This window comes from Apus apus, chromosome 1 (genome assembly GCF_020740795.1).
Source record: "Apus apus isolate bApuApu2 chromosome 1, bApuApu2.pri.cur, whole genome shotgun sequence".
NCBI classification, from domain to species: Eukaryota; Metazoa; Chordata; class Aves; order Apodiformes; family Apodidae; genus Apus; species Apus apus.
In genome coordinates, this window is record NC_067282.1 from 174,414,958 (window position 1) to 174,435,433 (window position 20,476).

Consider the following 20,476-nt stretch of genomic DNA (forward strand, 5'->3'; position numbering starts at 1 on the left):
ATGCAGGCTGGACCCACTTCTTTGGGAAGTCTGCTGACTCTGGGGGCCCAGTTTAAAGACATGAAGAGAAAGCTTCCTATCCTGATATGGCACTCAGATTATTAGCCATGAGTGATTTTTCAAGTAGGCAGCAATGAAATTGCAACTAGTAGTCCAAAGGCAATAAAGAGAGACTTCAGGGCCTTGGGAAAACTGCTTAACAGACCAGGAGGACCAGGAGTATTTTTTTTTTAATCTCTCCAATTGCAGGGAATGATGAGGGAAGAAATGGGAAGAGTCAGCATATCAATACCTGGCTCTAAGCCTGATGTCACTTGCAGGATTTTGAGAATTTTTTTTTTATCATGGGTCTGGTGACAGATGGGGTACAGCTGTCTCACAGGAAAAAAGGATTTTTGTGCAAGAGTTAGCAGGGCTCATCAACAGAGCTTTAAAATAGATTTGAGGGGGGGAAGGACAAAACCAAGCCTGATAAAGGTACGTCTGGGGGTGGCATGCCAATGTTTGTGGGACGGTGTGCTAGCCAGGTCCTTCAGTCTGCCATCTCAGGGGAGGCAGGGGATGGATAGCCATGCAACAGCAAAGACACAAGAGTTATTGATGGTTTAGAAACCTTGGAAGTGCCTACGAATGCTCACGTAGGAATAGCCCAACTGAAGTGCATCTACACCAATGCACACAACATGGGCAGGACAGGATCTGGAAGCCATCGAGCAGCAGGAAAACTATGACATAGTTGCCATCACAGACATATGGTAGGATGACCCACCCAAATGAAATGCTGCAATGGATCACTGTAAACTCTTCAGAAGAGACAGTCAAGGCAGGAGAGGCAGTAGGGTAGCCCTGTGTGTTGGAGTGTTTTGAACTCATAAAAAACCGAGAGTTTATGACCTTTGGAAGAAAGGCCAGGAAACTCATGCATATGAAAAAGATGTCATGAGTAATGCAGGGAGAAAATTAGAAAGGCAAAAGCCCAATAGAACTTAATCTCACTACAGCCATAAAAGATAAAAAAAAGTTTCTATAAATGCATTAGCATGAAAAGGAGGGATAAGGAAAACCTCCATCCTTTACTTGATGTGGGAGGAAATATAGTGACAAAGGATGAGGAAAACACTGAGGTACTTAATGCTTTCTTTGCCTCAGTTTTTAACAGTAAGACCAGTTGTTCTCCAGGTATCCAGCATCCTGAGCTGGACGACAGGGATAGGGAGCAGCTGGAGGTCCCCATAATCCAAGAGGAGATGGTTAGCCAACTGCTGCCCCACTCAGACACACACAAGTCTAAGGAGCCAGATGGGATCCACCCAAGGGTACCAAAGGAGCTGGCAGAAGTGCTCATCAAACCACCTTCCATCATTTACCAGCAGTCCTAGTGAACCAGGGAGGTCCCAGATGACTAGAGGTTGGCAAATGTGTAGCAAGGTGGGTGTCAGTCTTTTATCCCAAGCAACAAGCAATAGAACAAGAGCAAATGGCCTCAAGTTGCCCCAGGGGAGGTTGAGATTGGATAGCAGGAAAAATTTCTTCACTGAAAGGATTGTCAGGCACTGGAACAGACTGTCCGGGGAAGTGGTGGAGTCACCATCCCTGAAGATATAAAAGATGTGTAGATGCGGTGCTTAGGGACACGGTTTAGTGACAGTGTTAGGTTTATGGTTGGACTCAATGATCTTAAAAAACTTTTCCAACCTATACGATTCTGTAATTCTATTAATCATTCTCTCCACATCCACCTTCTTATAATATATTAAGTAATAGAAATATAATAAAATGATGCAATGAATGTGCCTTCTGAAGTTTTTCAATTAAGGGCTGCTTTGTTTTAATTATATATGGAACAAGGGAGAAAACTGCTGTAACGTTGACTGCCAAATGAGCCTGTTTCATGATTGATTCAAACTACATCACACTGTTACAAAGTAAGGCACACACACATCAATACCTTATTTTTAAATTTTTTATAATAGCGCAAACATTGTCATGAATCCAGCACCAGCTTACAGACTGCTTTGGTTTTTAGTTTTGCTAGTAGGTCCTGAAAGAAAATTTTCTTTACCTAGTATAGTCTGTTTAAGTCCAAAACAGGGATCAAGAAGAACAGGCTGCTGGTTTTCTCTTGCAGTATATAAAATCCAGGTGGCAGAGGATGAGATCCACTAATTCTAAAAACCCAAAGGGTATTAGGACAGATTTGCGGAAGGTATTTGACATATAAAGTTACAGATAAATTCCTGCTGAGGTATTAAAAAGTGTCCAAACAGATTGACAGTTTTTATGCCAAATTATATCAAACACAGCATATGGCCTCTAGTGACCTGAGCAAATCTGTCAATTTCATTAACCTCTCCATCAATTTCAGTAACTACAGTTAAGGTTCCCCTTGCTCAGGTTAAATGCAAAATGTTTTATAAATGCACTTTCTTCTTAATACAGCATATTTAAGATACCTAATAAACATATTTGCACATTGTTTTTCTCTATGGCTAATTAACTCTGCTTACCAACAACATGCATCTAAATACAAGTTCAGGGTAAGTAGTTATCTAAATTAGCTGGAGAAATACAGTGTGGTACTTGAAATAGCAAGATTGGGAAATGCTCTTCTTTCTGAAAATTCAGCCCTGAAGCTTTTGTGATTGGTGAGCACTTTTTGGATAACTCTGCATGAAACACAGAGAGTTTAACAGCCATAAACCCAGAATGGTGTTGACCCAATTGTACAAAACTGGTTGAAAATTAATTATTTTCTCATGGCCCTGCAGCAGAAGTGTTCTAGGGAGGCCTTCCAGTGGGATATGTCCCTCAGCTCAGCACCTTGTCTTTGCACAGCCATTCAGAAGTGATTTACATTCCCCTCATCTTACCACTTCAGCAGCTTGCATTCCTATCACAGAGGGCTGGATTCCTGAAACTCCAGCTCTCCCTAAAAAGGGAGTTAAGGCAACCTGACTCTTGCATCCCTGCTGGATATAGTGCTCAGATGTGGTTGGAGCACTATAGAAACATAGAGGAGGAAAAGAATGAAAATGTTTGCTGTGCAAGGCTTGGATAATTTGAGTTAAACAAGGCTTGGAACCATGCTCTTAAAATGAGGAAGATAAAAAGAAATCAGCAGTTGCTACCAGTTCACTCAATGATGCAGGGAATTTAAGAGGAAAAAAAGAACAGTATGATTGTGTAATTAAAAACTGCAACATACATGCAAATGAATGGCAGGGAAATGGGAGTTGCCTGGGCAACGTTAATGCTGACGTTGCCCAAAATCTAAGTGTTTAACTTCACAACTTTAATACTATCATTTTTTAGACAAAATATATAATTAGCCACAGCCAGTTAGGGATGGTATGGCTCCTGTTGATAACTGGTAATATTTACATTGAAGTAAGGAGAAAAAATACTGCTGACTATACTGTATTATTTAATTATACAGTCAGTTTAGAAATGAAATTATATCTGAAGCATTTGAGAGATTCCCTTGAGCAGAAGTGATGAAACAATAATTACTGTAATTTGGCATGAGGAAACTTTGCTGAAAGTCTAGAATTTCACCTAATCAGACAATTTGATTAGTGGTCCATGTGTAGGAGCACTCTGCACAGCTGCTGAGTAATTTCAAAATGCACTGTAAGAAAAGTAATTGTAATAACTATGGATACTTCTCCTTAGCAACTTGCATATCAAATTTATTAAGTTTTATAAGTCAGTTCAGAATAATGTAATTAGTGTAAATTCAGTACCATGGTAGAAAAAAAGAGAACAGTCTGTGTTTTAGCTTATTGCAAGCACTATGAATAAAAAAATTCTGGATTCTCCTGACAATTCAACTCATGATGCCCAGCAACTACATCTGGGCAAGGTCTGTCAGCTTCATGCCAAACAGCTGTGGCTTTGAAGACACAGAGGTTTCTAAATTACTTTCTGGGAAAAGGGGCATTAACGTGAAGGATGCATATGTGCACAGAGCTTTCTAGTAACAGTAATGTGGGCAGACCGATGGAAAATCAAAATAGTCTCTCTCTGCCCAGCATTGAAAAGTCCACTAGACAACTAAAGAAAAATAAATAGATACACGTGAAAATAACAATTCAAGAAACTTATACACAAACACATTTTGAAAATATGAAGGTAATAAATCTCCAAAGTGATCATAAACATTTTGCTTGGAGTTTGAGAACCTGGAAATAGGAGGAGATAAGATCTCTACAGTCATTGCAATTCTCTTACAAGACAAGGATGGAAAAATACAGTGGATTTCCCTGAAAAGAGAATGCCATGCTGAAGGTCCTGGTCATTTCAGTCATTGGTAAAGAGCTCCCAGTTTTAGGTGATGTGAATGCATAGATGAGGCGTTGCACATTTACCAAACCAAGCCTTCAGCTTAGGCATGACTGGTGGTGTTTTCCAATGTAATTCCACCATCAGGCCTGCACATTTGGCTGCTATCAGCCTCTTGCTGGGACGTGTGATCTGTTGTCTGGCTTCTGAGCCTGATTCGTGGCTTGTTCTACCTATCAGTTCTTATGGTCATTTGCCTGCAGACTCTAGCACTAGCTCCTGGCTTTTGGCATTGTACAAACTGCCTGCTCCCAGTCCTCAACTTTATGTTATAATGGAGTCTTTGGCCTCTAGCCTGCCTTCTGTCCGTGTTCTTGCCTTGCCTTTTTGGCTGCAAGTTCACCAGTTTTGCGCAAGGTAAGTGATTTTTAAGAAACTGTGTGTCCAGTCAAAGGCCAATGAGGGCACATAAGAACACAAGGATGTGCTTATGGATCATCTCAGTGGTTCACCTAGCCCAGCCTCCCATCCCCTAGAGGTGCACCAGGTCAAAACACTGGCTCAGTGTTCTGAAGTGTAAGATGAGCTCCCAGGGTGTATGAGCAGAGAAAAGCTTCACAGAGGAGCATATGCAAGGAGATGCATCCTTTGGAAAGCACTGGATGACATTTCACTTTCATGTCTACAGAGTCCTGCTAAACTGCTTCACAATGTTATGAACATACCAGATGGCAGTAACACAGGAACAACCACAGGGCTTGCTCATGTCGTTACAACTTTATAGCTCTTCATGAGACTACAACCTGCTGAGAGACCCAGCCACATCCCTCTTCACAAGCTTATTTCCACTGAGATTCTAATCCATTTCTTCAAAACTGTGGAAGTGAGAGGATGTAAAAATTCAGCTTTTGGATGAAAAAAAACAAACAGTCTCTACAGAGTTGTTTTCATTTAAGCTCAGCTAAGATTGCTTACACATTTCATTGTAACAGTAGGGAAAAAGCAAATGTGATGGGCTGTTAAGAGGCTAGTTACAATCCCCTGACATTGTCTGCACCAAGTTTTACTTTTAAGAGGACACCACAGTGGCTTTCATGCAGGTTCTATTTTTTTGTGTTGAGGGCAAAAAAAAAAGACCTTTAGAAATGTGTGAATCCAGCTCATAGACTGTAAGGCAAGAAGGTACCAACAAAAGTAATCCAGTCTGCTCACTGTAACACAAGCCATAGGGCTTCACCTCCTATCTCTTGTGTCAACTCCAACTTCTGGTTGAAAGCAATTTAACTTCTCAGTCTCAAAGATTTTACTGAATTTCAGATTGATAGAATGATATTGAGGAGACATTAAAATTAGGATCCAGCAAACTGATCAAGAAAGTTTTCTCTTTGAACTTTATTCTAAGTATGGACTTCACAAATCAATAACTTGATATATGGACATATTCAGAACTTACTGAAAAAACTACACAAGCAGTGAAACAAATGCTGCAAGCAAACATACAGTAACAGAAGAAACAGAACAATCCAAGACAAATCAATAGCCTTATTTTTTTTTTTTTTTTTAGGCCTAATTGCATTTTTAAACCAAAACTCACAGCAACATTATGTTTAGAGCTCTAAGTTTAAATACAAACTCCATTTTGGAGACATTCAGTACTCAGCCATTTGAACTGGTTATTAGTTTTCTTGAAAGTCTAAGAGTAAGAGGTTGATGGAGATGTTGCAGCACACAAAGCTATCTGCTGCTCTCCCTTCACATGTTGGAGGTGGGACAGAGAAGGAGGAGAAAAGGCTTCTAGGAATAGCAAACAGAACAAAGATACAGAAAACAGGTGACAGTGTTAGTTGTGTCATCCACTCTGTAAGACACACTGAATGGACTGAGAGAGGCTGTTCCAGGCTGAGCATCTCTGATGGCCTCACCTCTGAGCTATCTGCAAGAGCCAAGACCTAGACTATATAAAAAAAAAATAATAAAAAAAAAAATCACACACTATTTGTGTGAATATTTGAGGTGGGAGAGCTAAGTTCCAAGTCATATTTTTGTGCCTAGAATGAACAATGCAAAACATCTCCAATGATTTCAACAGCAATGTACATTCTAAAAAGGTGGGACATGCACTTCAGACCAAAATCTTATCTGGGATTTGCCTTGCCTGACTTCTTACTGTCCTATATTAAAGGGACAAGTTAGGCAATGGTTCACACATATGGAAAAACCTGCATATAGAAAAATACTGGCATTTTCCTCTCCTTTGTATTATGAAATGTAGCTAAGATGTTCAGTTAAAAAAAAAAAAAAAAAGTAAAGTGAGGGGAAATTCTGCTCATATACTTTCAGAGGCAAAAAGGGAAGTGCTGATGCCCAGAAACACGTATAGTTCAACATTTCAACTTCCTTGAAAGCAAACTGCTCACGAGACTGCAAGGAATTTTTTTTAAATACAAAATAAACATTTCCTCCCTTCTGTATACTTCAGTTACCTACAATAGCAGTTAAAAAGGTAACTGATTATGTAAAATAAAAGCTTTTAAATCTTACTTATGGTCATGTTTTTGACCTGCATTCTAAACAGGCAAAACCTTAAAGGTTCTGAGCACCTGCTGCACCAGTCCCCCTGCTGCACATACCACTGATGGGATTTCTTTGTGCTGAACTCACACAGCTAGGATTTCAATAGTTGCCTTTCCTGTAGCCATAGACTTTGGTTTATGTTATGTTTCTGGCTTATTATCTCAAACACTGAATCTCCACATGACTCCTCTCTTCATGTTTGCTGCAGGTTGGCACTGTGTCTGATGCAATCTGGACCCTGAGAGCACCTCATGTAACTTCTGAGTGACATTTCTCTTCTGCATGAGCCAGATCTGCTCATATGAAGGCAAAGAGAATCGCTGACCCTAAAGGTGGCAAAATAAAATGGTGACAAAAAATAGTGAAGGCGAAGAAAAGGAATTGAAAGACTCCTCCTGAAAGCAAACAGGATTTCTCTGGAGTTTATTTTTGCGTGCAAGGTGTTCCTGAGCAACAGCCTTTTAAGGAGAATGGTCAGTGGGTTTGTTCAGTGAACTGTACACAGTGAGAGATGCTAAAACTCCTCTGACAGACACATTTGGTCTCAGAGTGCATAAATGGATAAACTGACAAATGGCATACTGTTGTTTAGACAGATATTTATGCTTCCACCACTAATAGCTTTGCAAGATAATCCACTGAAAAAAACCCCACCCTAAAAAACAAAACAAAACACCACTCTGAACAGCAATATAGAGTCTCTGGGGGGTGAGACCTCAACACTTACATACTTAAATAACTTTATGGATGCTGATGGTTCCACTAGACTCAAAAAGATCGTTCTCATGTTTGTGTCATGTTCGGCTTGTAATATGTCCCTACATGGGCTGGTGTGCAGAGATGAGCAGCAGCCTGCTACCTCAGAAAGTCTGTGTTGTTGTGTGAGGATCACAGGAGCAAACTGCAGGTAATGCTATAAAAATCAAGAGCCCTACCATGGAATAAGAGGAGTATGTGAAATTTTGGCAATGCAGGAGCTACCAGAAGTGCTACTCCACTTGGGTCCAAACATAATGAAATGTCATTGATGATACGTGTTTTCTTTCCCTGAGAAATTTCAGAGGAGTTGTTAGTGAAATCTGACATCAGCTCTGTTAAACTACATTATTGCTGATATTTTAAGAGGTACAAAGGATAAAACCAAGAAGCAGAGTAAGCTGTTTAGGATTTTTTGTGCAAGAACTCTGCCTTCCCTGCTGAGATCACATGCATGCCCAGAACCTGGCCTAATAAACAAGTGTATCTCTGAAGGCTGATTTGCTGAAGGACTGTGATCTAAAGCTTCAGTGGGGACTGTAGAATCAGCTCTTTGGTCAAGAGCATGATAAGTTGTTTTTTCACCAGCTTCAGCACTGAAGCACATGATTGCACAAATGCACCTGGACTTCTGCTAGTCCCTGAGTGCCTTCTTGTACCTGAAGGAGTTTTCCTCATTGCTTAAAATAATGTGAGGTTGCTTTTTTTTTTTTTTTCTCCTATCCCAGAGCAACTAGCCCAAGTCACTTGTCCTTAGGCAGAAAACACAAAGAAGACAAGTCACTTTTGCTTTCCCTGAGGCAGACTTGCCAAATCAGCCCCAAGCATACTGTCAAAATTACTGCCCAATTACATGGGGAATGAGTGCACCCTGCCTTCGGTGTGTTTTACAGCAGGGCAGCCCATGTGCAGCAGTTGCCTCAAGCTACAAAGCAGCTTTTTTAGCAGCCAAGCTGATCCCACAGTGTTCCTCACCAAATCCAAGCCTCCAGGCAGCTGTGGAGCCTTTTCATTTGGGACCGAAATGATTAACCAAAACTGTAATTGCAAATCGCTGCTTGGTTAGGCTTCGATGCCCACAGATCAATGAGCTATCTAATTAGAAATCTGAAGTTTGAAATATGTTTATTAAATTACACTTCTTGCTCTTAAATTTACATGTCTCCAAGGAGGTGATTTTGAATTTCTGTAGTAAGTTTCTCAGAATGTTTGCTTTAAAGTACTTCCTCCACTCAGTTCTTACATAGTGTGTTTAAAGGAGGGTCCCAAAAAGAGACTTTGAATTACGTTGACTGTGAAAACATTAAGTTTAAAGTAAAAAAAGGTATATTTGAGCTACTTTGTGTGTGTAGGGGCAAAAGGTCACGTCTGTGTCAGACCCAGAGTTTAGAAAGAAACAGTATACTTCGTTTACTCATCAGGAAAGACTTCGTAGTTTTTGCAAGTGAAGGACTCTTCAGATTTTTTTTCTAACAGCTGCAGCTCAATAAACAACTTCTATCTAAACCCACCTTCTTCAGTGCATAAGAGGTCTAAAAGAGAGCCGTAGCCTTCTCGCAAACACCAACAAACATATAAAAACATCTGGAGCTCTGTTTGGCTGGACTGCATTGACCCTGAAGCTTCTTCTCACTTTACTATCAGCAAGGAACAAGTTAAAAAACCAAAGATCCAACATTGACTCATTTTTCAGAACATACTGATTTATTCTTTTTTTTCTTTCTTTCTTTCTTTTTTTTTCTTGTTATAAATAATATGTGCTTAAGTCTTACCAAATATTGTAGTTTTTGCTGGGCTGTTTGTCTTCAGCACAGTCATCAGTTTATAGATTAGACTATCCTTTTGTGCAAACTCCTTCTTGTATTTTATAGACAGCAGAATAATCAAATGAATTTAATTAATTTGCCTAGAATAAATCAGTACACATGGAGATGATGAAAGATTTAATAAAAATATTTTCTCCATTAGGGATTAGTTCTTCATTGTCTACTATGAATACCATTTACAAAACTTATGCTATTCCCACTCTAGTCAATGGGACTATTCACAAGGGTAAAGTGTGCAGTGTTTGACCTTATCCTTGTTCATTAATGCCTATAAAAATTCCATTAGACTACTTCAGGAAAAAACACATAGAAAGAGAACACTAATAATTTTAATAATATTACACACAAACTAATAAAATTCTGACAACACTAGAGCCCTCTGGATCATCATCTCAGTCTTGTTTTGTTAAATGCTATTATCTCTACCTACAGTGCCAAACCTAGAGCAGTGGAAATTTGTTGCAAATAATTAATGGTATAAATAAAGTATTTTTTTTCCTGATGGATAAATACCTGTGAGCATGTGATTTTTCCTATAGATTAAAAATATGCATGTAAATGCCACGGATGAATTATTTTAATTCACTGCACCCACAGTTTTATTATCTCAGTCCCTTGCTGTAGCTTATTTTCCTGATTAAGTGACTTGGGAGAATCTTTATGCCACTGCTTATGAGTTCCTGACCAGATAAATATGTGAATAGCTCCACTGGCTGGCTTTACCCTTACTGATATTGCCAAGTTCTTCCTCTTTCCCTTTTACTTACTTCCTTTCTCAGTCTGTACGCAGATCTCAACAGATGTTTTGCCTTTACTTCCATCTCTTACTCTTTCCATCTCTTTGACACCCCTTATTTTTCCAGATCCTTCAGTCAAGACCCAGTCTGTGCTACAGGAGTCTCCCCACTGATCTAAATTCTTATCTTTGGTGTTTATCTCAGGCTCCCTCCACTGACAGCAACACACCCAGCTTCTTCACAAGCAGAATGTGGCTTCTCTTCAGCTCCTCCACTGTGCCAGATCACAGCAGCATGTCCTTGTATCACTAAAATCAGCTCCGACCATCGTTAGCAGAATTGCTTCACCAACAACCTTTTATAATTGGCTCTCATATTTTCCACCCTGATCTGCAATTGAGATGACATTTTCTCAGTTAAATATTCCTCCCACAAAGGAAGGAAAGAAGTCACAGTCTTTCGCTCACTGAAAAGCCACCAATCTCATCCCTTCTCCTTACCAAAATGCATTAGCTCTGGCACCACCACAGCACAGGAGGCTGAGTGCACCTCAACGCAAGTGCTTCTTGCTCCCACACTTAATTCTAAATTCTCTCCCCAACCCAGTTAAGATTTCTCATCTGACTGCAATTTCCCAAAATTGTAATGGTTGAAGGACTCATCACGGGTCTCTGCTGTAGCAGAGGAGCAAGAACCAAGATCTTCTTGTAGCCACTCTCAAAGTCAGATGCTTTAGCAAAAGATGCATCCAAGCTACAGGACAGAAGCATACCATGGACACTGAAGTTTTAGCACTGGACTCAGCTGAGTTAGGTTAATGATTGGACTTGATGGTCTTTTCCAACCAGAACAATTCTGTGAAGTTATTAAACATTTAGCCTGCTGCAACTGCTCTCAAACAGCACTTGAACAGAACAGAAGTGGTGGATGTTTCCTACAGAAGAATACTGGTGCAGCAGCTCATTCTGATGACTGTGCTGTAAGCAGTCTCTTATGCTAATATTTAACGTCCCATGACAGATCATATCTAAAAAATGCTGGAGAACCTGACTGACCAGATGTATGGGGTCAGGGGAAATCCATTGAGAAAAAAATGAAAGTAAGAGAAACTATAAAAGCAAAGCAATATCTGCTATTGGTGGCAGTTCCTACAAAACTTTGATTTTCAGTTGTGTCTAAAAAATATTCATGATTATTGGTTTAGCTGGAAATTATTTAATGTAAACAATAAATTGAAGGGCTCAGTCTTATTCAGCCTTTATACAATATTTTGAATCAAAGCTGCAATTTCTGCCACATGAGGCGTAAAATTAATTAAAGAGTATTTATGCTCCAGCAGACTTGTAACTACATCGCTTAAAGTTCAGTCAGTTTGTGTTTTAGTGCATTTTTATTATTTTCCAGTCTGAATCTGGTATTCATTAAAGATATTTAAATGTAATCTCTTTCCAAACCCATTTGGCCTTTCTGATTCCTTCTGCTAATGGGGTCTGTGCTGGTCTGAATCTTACCCTTTTACAAACATGACACACACATTTTATTAATATGACTATTTCCATTAGCAATGCTATCTGGAGTAGTTTACAGTAATTGCTATTTTGCATTCAGAAGTATTATTCCCTTTAACAGGTCAGTTGCTGCATAGGAGAAGGATCACCTATATTGATAAGGTTTGGAACTGAAGGCTTGTGAAGAGAAAGCTGCTCTGACATGGACGCAGGAGGAGAATGGGAAATACAATCCCATTGGATGGTATCATGCAATGGAAGAATATGTGCTGGGCTGCCTGATGTTAATGAAAGCAAATCTTCACCATTCTCTACCCTTTGCCACTCAGCACGCTGCCCATCCCTGATAAACCAACAACTGCTTTGGGTGAGTTATGTTCGCCTAGGCAGAGTATGAAACCATGTCTATACAAACGTGGTATCTGAGAGCACCTCCTGACTTCCTGGGGGAAGGTATCCCATGTGTCCGTAAGGAGGTTGGGGAGTGATTCTGAATCCTACAGAGTAGACACTGTTGAAAGATTAAATCAGGCCATCTTGAGGTTGAGGACTTTTTTAATTAGCTCTAGAGCTGTGGCAGGATCTCACTTCTGAAGTCCATGCATGAAATCGTGCCTATGTGTCTACTGTTATTAGCAAATGCTTGGGTGTGGCATAGGTGAGAGTAACAGTTAGAGATAATTCAGATGCCTGTATAATTCCTCAGGAAGCAATCAAGACAATCCTCCTGTCACAAAGCTTTCAGAGAGATGTGGCATGCCTGAGTTAAGTGTGAAGAATGGAAGACAAAGGATTCTGTGCTCAGATGTTTGCTTTCTTAGACTGATTATCAAACAAAACCCATTGTTTGATGACAATTTGCATGACTGCCAGTTTCCATTTCCCTCAGAAGAGGCCGGCAATATTAAGACAAAGGGTACAGTGTCTTTCTTCATAGCTTTGCATTCCTACCATGCTGCCACTGATACACCCCAACAAAAAATAAGGCCAAAATGTCATGAAGACTCATGGTGCTGCTGTAAGGTGGTTGTGGGGGGAATGCTGATTTCAGTAGCCAAGCCGATTTATGCTGCATTGACATGTTTGTGGCATTATGGCCTAGGGCTTTCACTTCAACTTCCAGATTCATCAACCTGATCCCTAACGTGAAATGTTAACAATGTCCCAGCAGACTCTCACTGTGGCCAGTGCAGCAGATGAACACATACACTCCTCAGTGGGAAAACTGTTCTGCCTACACTCACAGTGAGCCTGGATTTGAATCAAAAACCTCTAAAAAATTGAACTCCAGCTGACTTCTTCCTATTCATTAGGATAGAGAGCTCAGCACCTGCATAATATTTCTGTTGCCACCTTTGTTTTGTGAACGTAAGAACAACACAGTCCAACCCTTGGCACCATTCTTCAGGGTCCTCCCCCTGGACCTTCACACACTGTTAAATGCATTATCTTGGTAAGCACACACCTGCAGTGGCTCCACATGCACTTTTTTCAAAGATCTTCTCATGTCAAGCACTGGATATTTAGTTTTATTATTTGTGCATAATTTATAAAGCAAAAAAATGAGCAACCTTTTTTTATGACTTACCCCAGTTAATCCCAAACTTAGGCTAATGTGTTGTTTTTATCTTTTTTAGGAAAGCACAAGAAAGTATTATCTCAAACTACAAGCAATAATAATAATAATAAAAACCCCAAGAATTACCCTTTATAAGGGATAAGCTGGAGGGCATTACAAAGACTATTTCATTTATGACAGTTAATTGCACTCATACAAAATCACCCTTGTGTTTTGTAATTTTTTTACCACAGCAGAAAACAATCAGTTTTAGTATTAGTTCCCCCTTGGGGTTTGCAACATGCCTAGTAACAAACTAGACCTTAATTCCATAGCATGCAATCCATCATTTTCTAGGAAATGGCAAGTTTCAAGAAGTACTAGGATGAGGTGATTTAAATAACAACCTTCTTGAACTTACCATGCATACAGTAACAGATCTTATTAAAAACCCACTTTTAATTACTTTTGAAAGGTCCATTTCTGTGTCCAACAGACTGACACAACATCTCTTATGTCATGCAGAGATCTCCCCTGAGATGTCTCTGGTCTCCTGGAATTCAAGCACTTTATCTGCAAATTATTATACTGCCTAAGCTGCAAATAAGCTGATACTAGGACATTTTCTGTGAGCTTTTGATTGCATTATTTTCAATAACTGTAACACTACAGAACCATGAAACAGAAGCCTAGTTGTTCCTACATATCAATTTTAATAAGTTTAATAAGTTTTCTCTTTTACAAATGATAATGCTTGAAAAGGAATTTTAAAAAATGATGATTAAAAAAAAAAGATGTTTAGCATAAATGTGTCCAGGGTATTTTTCCTTTTAAAAGAACTTATGGGTTATGTAAATAGAGGAAAAAATTAAGGAATAATCTGTTAAAAATATCTGACATAAAATTAATTAACCAGGAAAAGAAACAAAACTACTACTGTTAAAGTTGTGTACATGGTTCAAGTTGATACAATGTAGATAACAAGTCTTCCTACAGATTGTAGACTTATCTGTAAACTGCACTCATGTTCAGTACAGCTAAATCCAAATACAGGCACAAAGAATACTTTTAAAGTACAGGAAGCGCTTAATGGACAACTGGGAATGCAGTTATGGTAAAAAAAAATGTTAAAAAGGGAAAAATCTGGTAAATTAGTGAAGTTTATCAGTTTCCTAAATTCCTCCCTGACCCTTGAAATATTCTGATCTCCTCCAGAGTTTATGAATTATAAATAGGTACAAATCAGTAATTATATCATGATTAAATATTATACTCTCACTATTTGTTTTTTATTATTTTTGTAGAAAAATCATTAAATCAGAAACAAAAAGTGAGTGGTAGCAGTAGTGTGATGTTCAAATGCTACCATACTCAGTGATAAGGCTGTTGTTCCTACATGGATTTGTTGAAACTGAAGTGGGCAGAAAGTCAGAAAATGAAATTACTGAAATATGAAGAGCAGAAGAAATGTAGATAAACCGTCAACAGCTATAAGAGGAACGACATGAAAGAATGAGAGGTAGTTTAAATTTTGACCAGTGTTACAGGCCAGTGTTTCCTGGACCTGTATAATTCCCAGCTAACCATGAAGATTCTCACTGCCTCAATAGCAAACCAGAATAAATGAAACATACACCTACTTTACTCCTGCTCCTCATCTCCTAAAAGCACACATCCAAGAACACTGTTGCTAACAGAATCAGGGAGCAGAAATTCACAATTCTCCACTCATTCCACAAACAACACTACTTGAACAAGCCAGTACTCTTGTATACTTTTACTGTAGTTGGTAAAAACTTGTGGTAAACAACAGCATGGAATACTTCTCAGAAAGAAGAGCTGGGATCCTCAGCAGCACAGTATCCACATCATGTGCCAAGGAAAATGTTAACATATGAACATCCACTTCTTGGCCACCTGTAAAGTATGGCTTGATGATTACTGCAGCAGCATAAAAGATGGGAAGGTATTCTACACTCAAGGCTCATGGAACGGCTAGAAGATATATTTGAGCAAAACCACAACAAGAAAGACTGAGCAATATGCTAACATATCCAAATGAAAAGAAAATTATTTAATGTGGAATGGTTTGCTAGGGTGGATGCCTCTGGATATTGTCTGCAGAAGTTAATTTTTCTGGAAAGCACACTCCGATATCTCGTAAATCTCAAAATGCAAACAACTAATTTAGATATGCTATGAGGCTGGGCACCAGAGGAAGAAAAACTTTACAGTTTATGAAACTGTCTGACAGTTTTGAGGCAGAAAATAATGGGTTTGGAGAATTCTAAAGGCTGTGGCAACTGCAGCTCAATGCACTTCCCATCAATTTTGCCTGGTAACAAGATATCTAAGAAACAAATCAGTGATGATAATGTGACAATCCTCTTGGAAACAGCCTGTTTCCAAAAGAAAAAGTTGCCCATCTTGTTTAAGTACTGGGAAAAAAGGTTTAAAACTTGTTTAAAAAGCCTAACTTTGGGACAAGACATTCCTCCTTAAGCACAAGTCTGACCAAGACAATGCATTTCAAAGCTATGCATGGCTGGCAGTGTGGTTGTGGTACCTGTCTGTGGACTGGGACTCACGAGCCCAGCTCTTTGCACTCCTGCCTAAGTCTGCTTCCAATATGAGTAGTTTGTTAGTCATCAGCATGGATAACCAAACCCAACTCGATGTCAACATGAGCCAGAGCACTCCCTTTATGTGCCCTGACTACAAACTTTGATATGCCATAATAATGCTTTCCTGATGAGCTATAAACACTTGGGATTGATCTTGAGTAGAACTGGAAAGAGTTCAGAAGTCCAGCTTACTTGCTATAGCAGGGATGGCTTTCTTGGGAAAAATGCAGACAAGTGATAAAATGAGACTGGAGGTAAATGGATGATTTGCAGTTTTCTCTGACTAATAAAATAACCATCCTGTAATTATACATAAAGTAAAAACCTCAAGACTGTTACCCATGCATTTTGCAAGGCAGAACAGAAAATGTGACAGAGCTGGGCACTGCGTAAGAGGCTTTGCGTAACAACTCATGAAATCATCACTGCTCAATTTTCAGTCAATTTTGACACATTAGTAAGTGTGGTTCCAAACTGCTGTATCCTTCAGCTGGACATGCAGCCTGCGATTTGCTGGCTCTGGGAGCCCAGATTTTATAGTCATGAGTAGGAAACAATGTAGTTGTTCTCTGGAGTAAAGAATGGAAAGAAAAAGGCCTGTGTTGGTTAACGCGCTGCAGTGCTGATCCACCCTCTAATTTGAGGAGTGGAGTCAAACAATTCCTCTGCCTCACTTCATACGGAAAACTGATTTTGTCTTTGGACGATTACTGTAAAGCAAAGGATACTCCCACAGCTTGTGAAACAAAGGCTATCGATGTTAGAAGAAAGACATTCCCTGATTTCCCCAGGCACTGGGTGAGGCTCAAAATTATACACTTTTGGAATCACCTAACTGAATAAATGAGGCAAACTGTATTGGCCATTATTAAGGGTTAGTATTTAGAGGCAACATAAGTATCAGAGAGAGTTAATGCCACTAGAACTTTTTACCAATGCAGAAATTTAGTCTAAATTTAAAAAAAAAATAAAAATATAAAACCTCAGTACTTGTCAGTAGAAATATTCACAGCCTTTTGAACACAAATGAGCAGGAACATTTTTATTTGATAAAAATGTATATATTCATATCTATCTTCTACTTGCTTGTCTAATTGACATTTGCCTGCATTCCTTGTTTTTTAGATCCGTTTTAACAAGTAAAGCAGAAATAAAAGACTTCAGAATATCTGGGGTACTGCAGCTGAAACGAAGCTTCTGAACTGAAGTAAATCTCTGTCTCTAGTGAAATGAATAGACCCCTTCAGTCTGAACCAGATGAGAACCAGCTCCTTTTGGGCTGTTTTCTGGAAATACTTTAATAGAATTCTTTCTCACAGTCAATACAAATGTCATTGTCCTGGGCTGCTGCTGTTGGGACAAGACTAACATCTTCTGTCTTTGAATTGAAAACTCTTTGGACATTTTACTATCTGTATTTCTGGCAGACACAAAGTGATTTTTTTTTTTTTTTTTCCCCCCCCCACCCAACAAAATTTCTGTCTCTCTATGCTTTGGCAATTTTCTCCCTTGCCGTCTCTTTGGGGAGGGGAGGTGTCAAGGAAGGGTGACAGCGTCCCCGGCCGCACGGCCCGAGCCGCGGATGCTGCACCCCCGGGGGGGTGTGGGAGGGGGGGCGGTGGCGTCCTTCCCATGTTCCCAGGGAATAGCCCTGGCACAGGCTGGGAGATCCCGGCGGCACCGACGGTCTGCAGCATCAGACTCACCGCAAGGTGCTTGTGCCGTTCCCTCCCAGGAGTTAACAGATAAAGTTTTCGGTTCTCCACTGCCAAGTAGGGCTGTGCTGACGCTGGGAAAGCAGGAAAAGCTCCATGAGGAAGCCCTACCTGGCACACACCGCCGGCACAGACAAAGAGAACACAGGTCTTCCACGGAAGAAGCCCCGCAAGTTGTAGCAGAAGAAGGTGAGGTGCGGTAGCAGCGCCCTGCCTGCCGCCCTCCCGCGGCCCGGTCACTGCCAGCAGGTGGGGTGGCTTCTTTCCCCCGCCAGGAACTTGCCCGAGCTGTCCCGAGGGGAGCCCTCCCCGAGCCAGCCCCCTACTCACCGGTCTCCCCATCCTCATCATCTTCCTCCTCTCCCTCCTCCTCCTCCCCCTCCAGATCCAGCAGCACATCTTGGTTCTCCGCATTCATCCTCCCGAAGCTGCGCGCCCCGAGCCGCGCTCCCGCCCGCGGGGAGGCGAGCCCCGAGCCCTCCCGGACCCGGGCGGGGCGGCGGGGGCGGGCGGGGCGGGCACGGCCGATGTCCGCCCCCCGCCGCCACCTTCCCGGCAGCAGGATCCGCCCAAGCCCCGTGCAGCGGCGAGCGGGGAGAAGGCGCTGGTCTTTGGGCACAGACCATTATAGAAACCGTGCTCCGTGAGCGAGCACATTTACTCCCTTCATTAGCAGCATCCGTGGCAGGGGGGGTTGGGGACTAGATGATCTTTAAAGGTCCCTGCCAACCCAAACCATTTAGTGATGGCATGTAGGATTAAAAGGGGGACGTTTGGAAACCATTGTATTAATCATTGTGCATTTCATAATCGTAGAATCAAAGAATGGTTTGTGTTGGAAGGGACCTTAAAGATCATCTAGTTCCAACCCCCCTGCATGGGCAGGGACACCTCCCACTGGACCAGTTTTCTGAAAGCCCCGTCCAACCGGGTCTTGAGCACTTGCAGGGATGAGGCATCTACAACTTCCCTGAGCAACCTGTTCCAGCGTTTCATAACCCTCACAGTGAATAATTTCTTCCTGATAGCCAACGTAAATGTACCCTCTTTCAGTAATGATACATCTATACACATAAATTTTATTACCTGCTCCTAACTTTTAAATTTCTTAAATGCTCACCAAACGTTTCTTTTATGGTGTTTAACCATCTTTTCTGGCCAGCTGGTAAAGGGTAACACACACACACATACAACTTTTGCAACTGGCTGTATCATAGTATTTATACATGGTCAAATTATAGGCTGATCATAGAATCATAGAATCACAGAATCATAGAATCATAGAATCATAGAATCCTAGGGGTTGGAAGGGACCTCAAAAGATCATCTAGTCCAACCCCCCTGCCAGAGCAGGGTCACCTAGAGTACATCACACAGGAACACATCCAGGCGGGTCTTGAATGTCTCCAGTGAAGAAGACTCCACAACCTCTCTGGGCAGCCTGTTCCAGTGCTCTGTCACTCTCACAGTAAAAAAATTTTTCCTGATATTCACCTTAAACCTCCTATGCTCCAATTTGCATCCATTACTCCTTGTTCTATCACTGGTCATCACTGAAAAAAGCTTAACTCCAGCTTCTTGACACTCACCCTTTATGTATTTGTAAACATTGATGAGGTCACCCCTCAGTCTCCTTTTCTCCAAACTAAAGAGACCCAGCTCCCTCAGCCTTTCCTCATAAGGGAGATGTTCCACTCCCTTCATCATCTTTGTGGCTCTGCGCTGGACTCTTTCAAAGCAGTTCCCTGTCCTTCTTGAACTGAGGGGCCCAGAACTGGACACAATACTCCAGATGGGACCTCACCAACGCAGAATAGAGGGGGAGGAGAACCTCTCTTGACTGACTAACCACACCCTTTCTGACCAAACACCATCTGAACTAGTTAGGGAACAAGTTTTCTTAACAGGGTCCAGGGTAAAGATTTTACAAAGATTCCTCTGGTTTTGTCCATATGCTTACCTTTTGAAAACCAGGTCAGGAGTGAAACCCGTGTGTCTTTTTAAAATAAATATGTCAAAATATGCACCCAAGCATTGAAGGGCTCATTATTGCTAAGTACTTCTGAAAATGTGAAGCCCACATATGTAAAAAAACCCCAAACCAGTAAATATTGGCAGTTACTTGGAGAAAGTAGAAGTTAGAGGGGGAAGGCTCAAGGACTGAATAAAAAGCCTATCTTTGGAGCTCTATTGATGTCTTCAACTCAGCTGTTTCACAGGTGAGAGGTTGTCTTTATCTGCACACATAAACCAGGAGAATTTTGCAATAAAGGGAATGCAGAATTGTCACCATGCAGAAATGCCAAGGGGGCATAAGTGCTGACAAAGGGATTTGAGTGCTCAGCAATAAGCTAATCTACTCCCATGTATCAGTTAGAGAGGAATGTAGAGAGGTCCTATAATGGAAAGACATCTGGAGGGATGCCTAGAGAGGAATTGGGCTGAACCTGAGTACTGGGAAGAAATGGAAATAAGACTGGAAAACCGGATTGAAGAAATGGGGGAGTCCTGTTCGGGCTAAGGAGAAGAGAGCAAGATAATTTTGGTGGTGGTTTCGGTTTTTGTTTGTTTACTTTGTTTTGTTTCATTTTTTGAGTCTTGTTTTATTTTTTCTTTGTTTTTTTTTCTGCATAAAGCAACAAATACCTATAAGCAATCTGTTTTCAGTCTCTAGTCTATTGCTGAGACCTAAATGTCCCACAGGACCCAGGATGTCTAAAGCGTACAAATAAGAATCTGGACCAAAACCCGTTTGTCAGATAAGCTTGTTACTTGCTAATATGGTTATCTGTTGTCAAGCAGCTGTGGCTTAGGGTCAGGACAGGGCCTGGCAGTACAGTGAGTTCTGAGTGCAAGTGCTTTCAGACAAAAAGAGAGATTAAATTGGGAAGTTTTGG

At 40.8% G+C, this 20,476-nt stretch overlaps 1 protein-coding gene across 1 annotated transcript in view; it reads right to left on the minus strand.

The window, feature by feature from the left end:
* The window catches only part of ANO6 (anoctamin 6), a 75,284-nt gene extending 57,287 nt beyond the window's left edge, over positions 1–17,997 (minus strand). The window contains exon 1 of the mRNA XM_051622677.1: positions 17,910–17,997. Coding sequence (XP_051478637.1) covers positions 17,910–17,997 — 88 coding nt within the window. The remainder of the gene's footprint in view (positions 1–17,909) is intronic.
* Between the last annotated feature and the right edge of the window lie 2,479 nt (positions 17,998–20,476).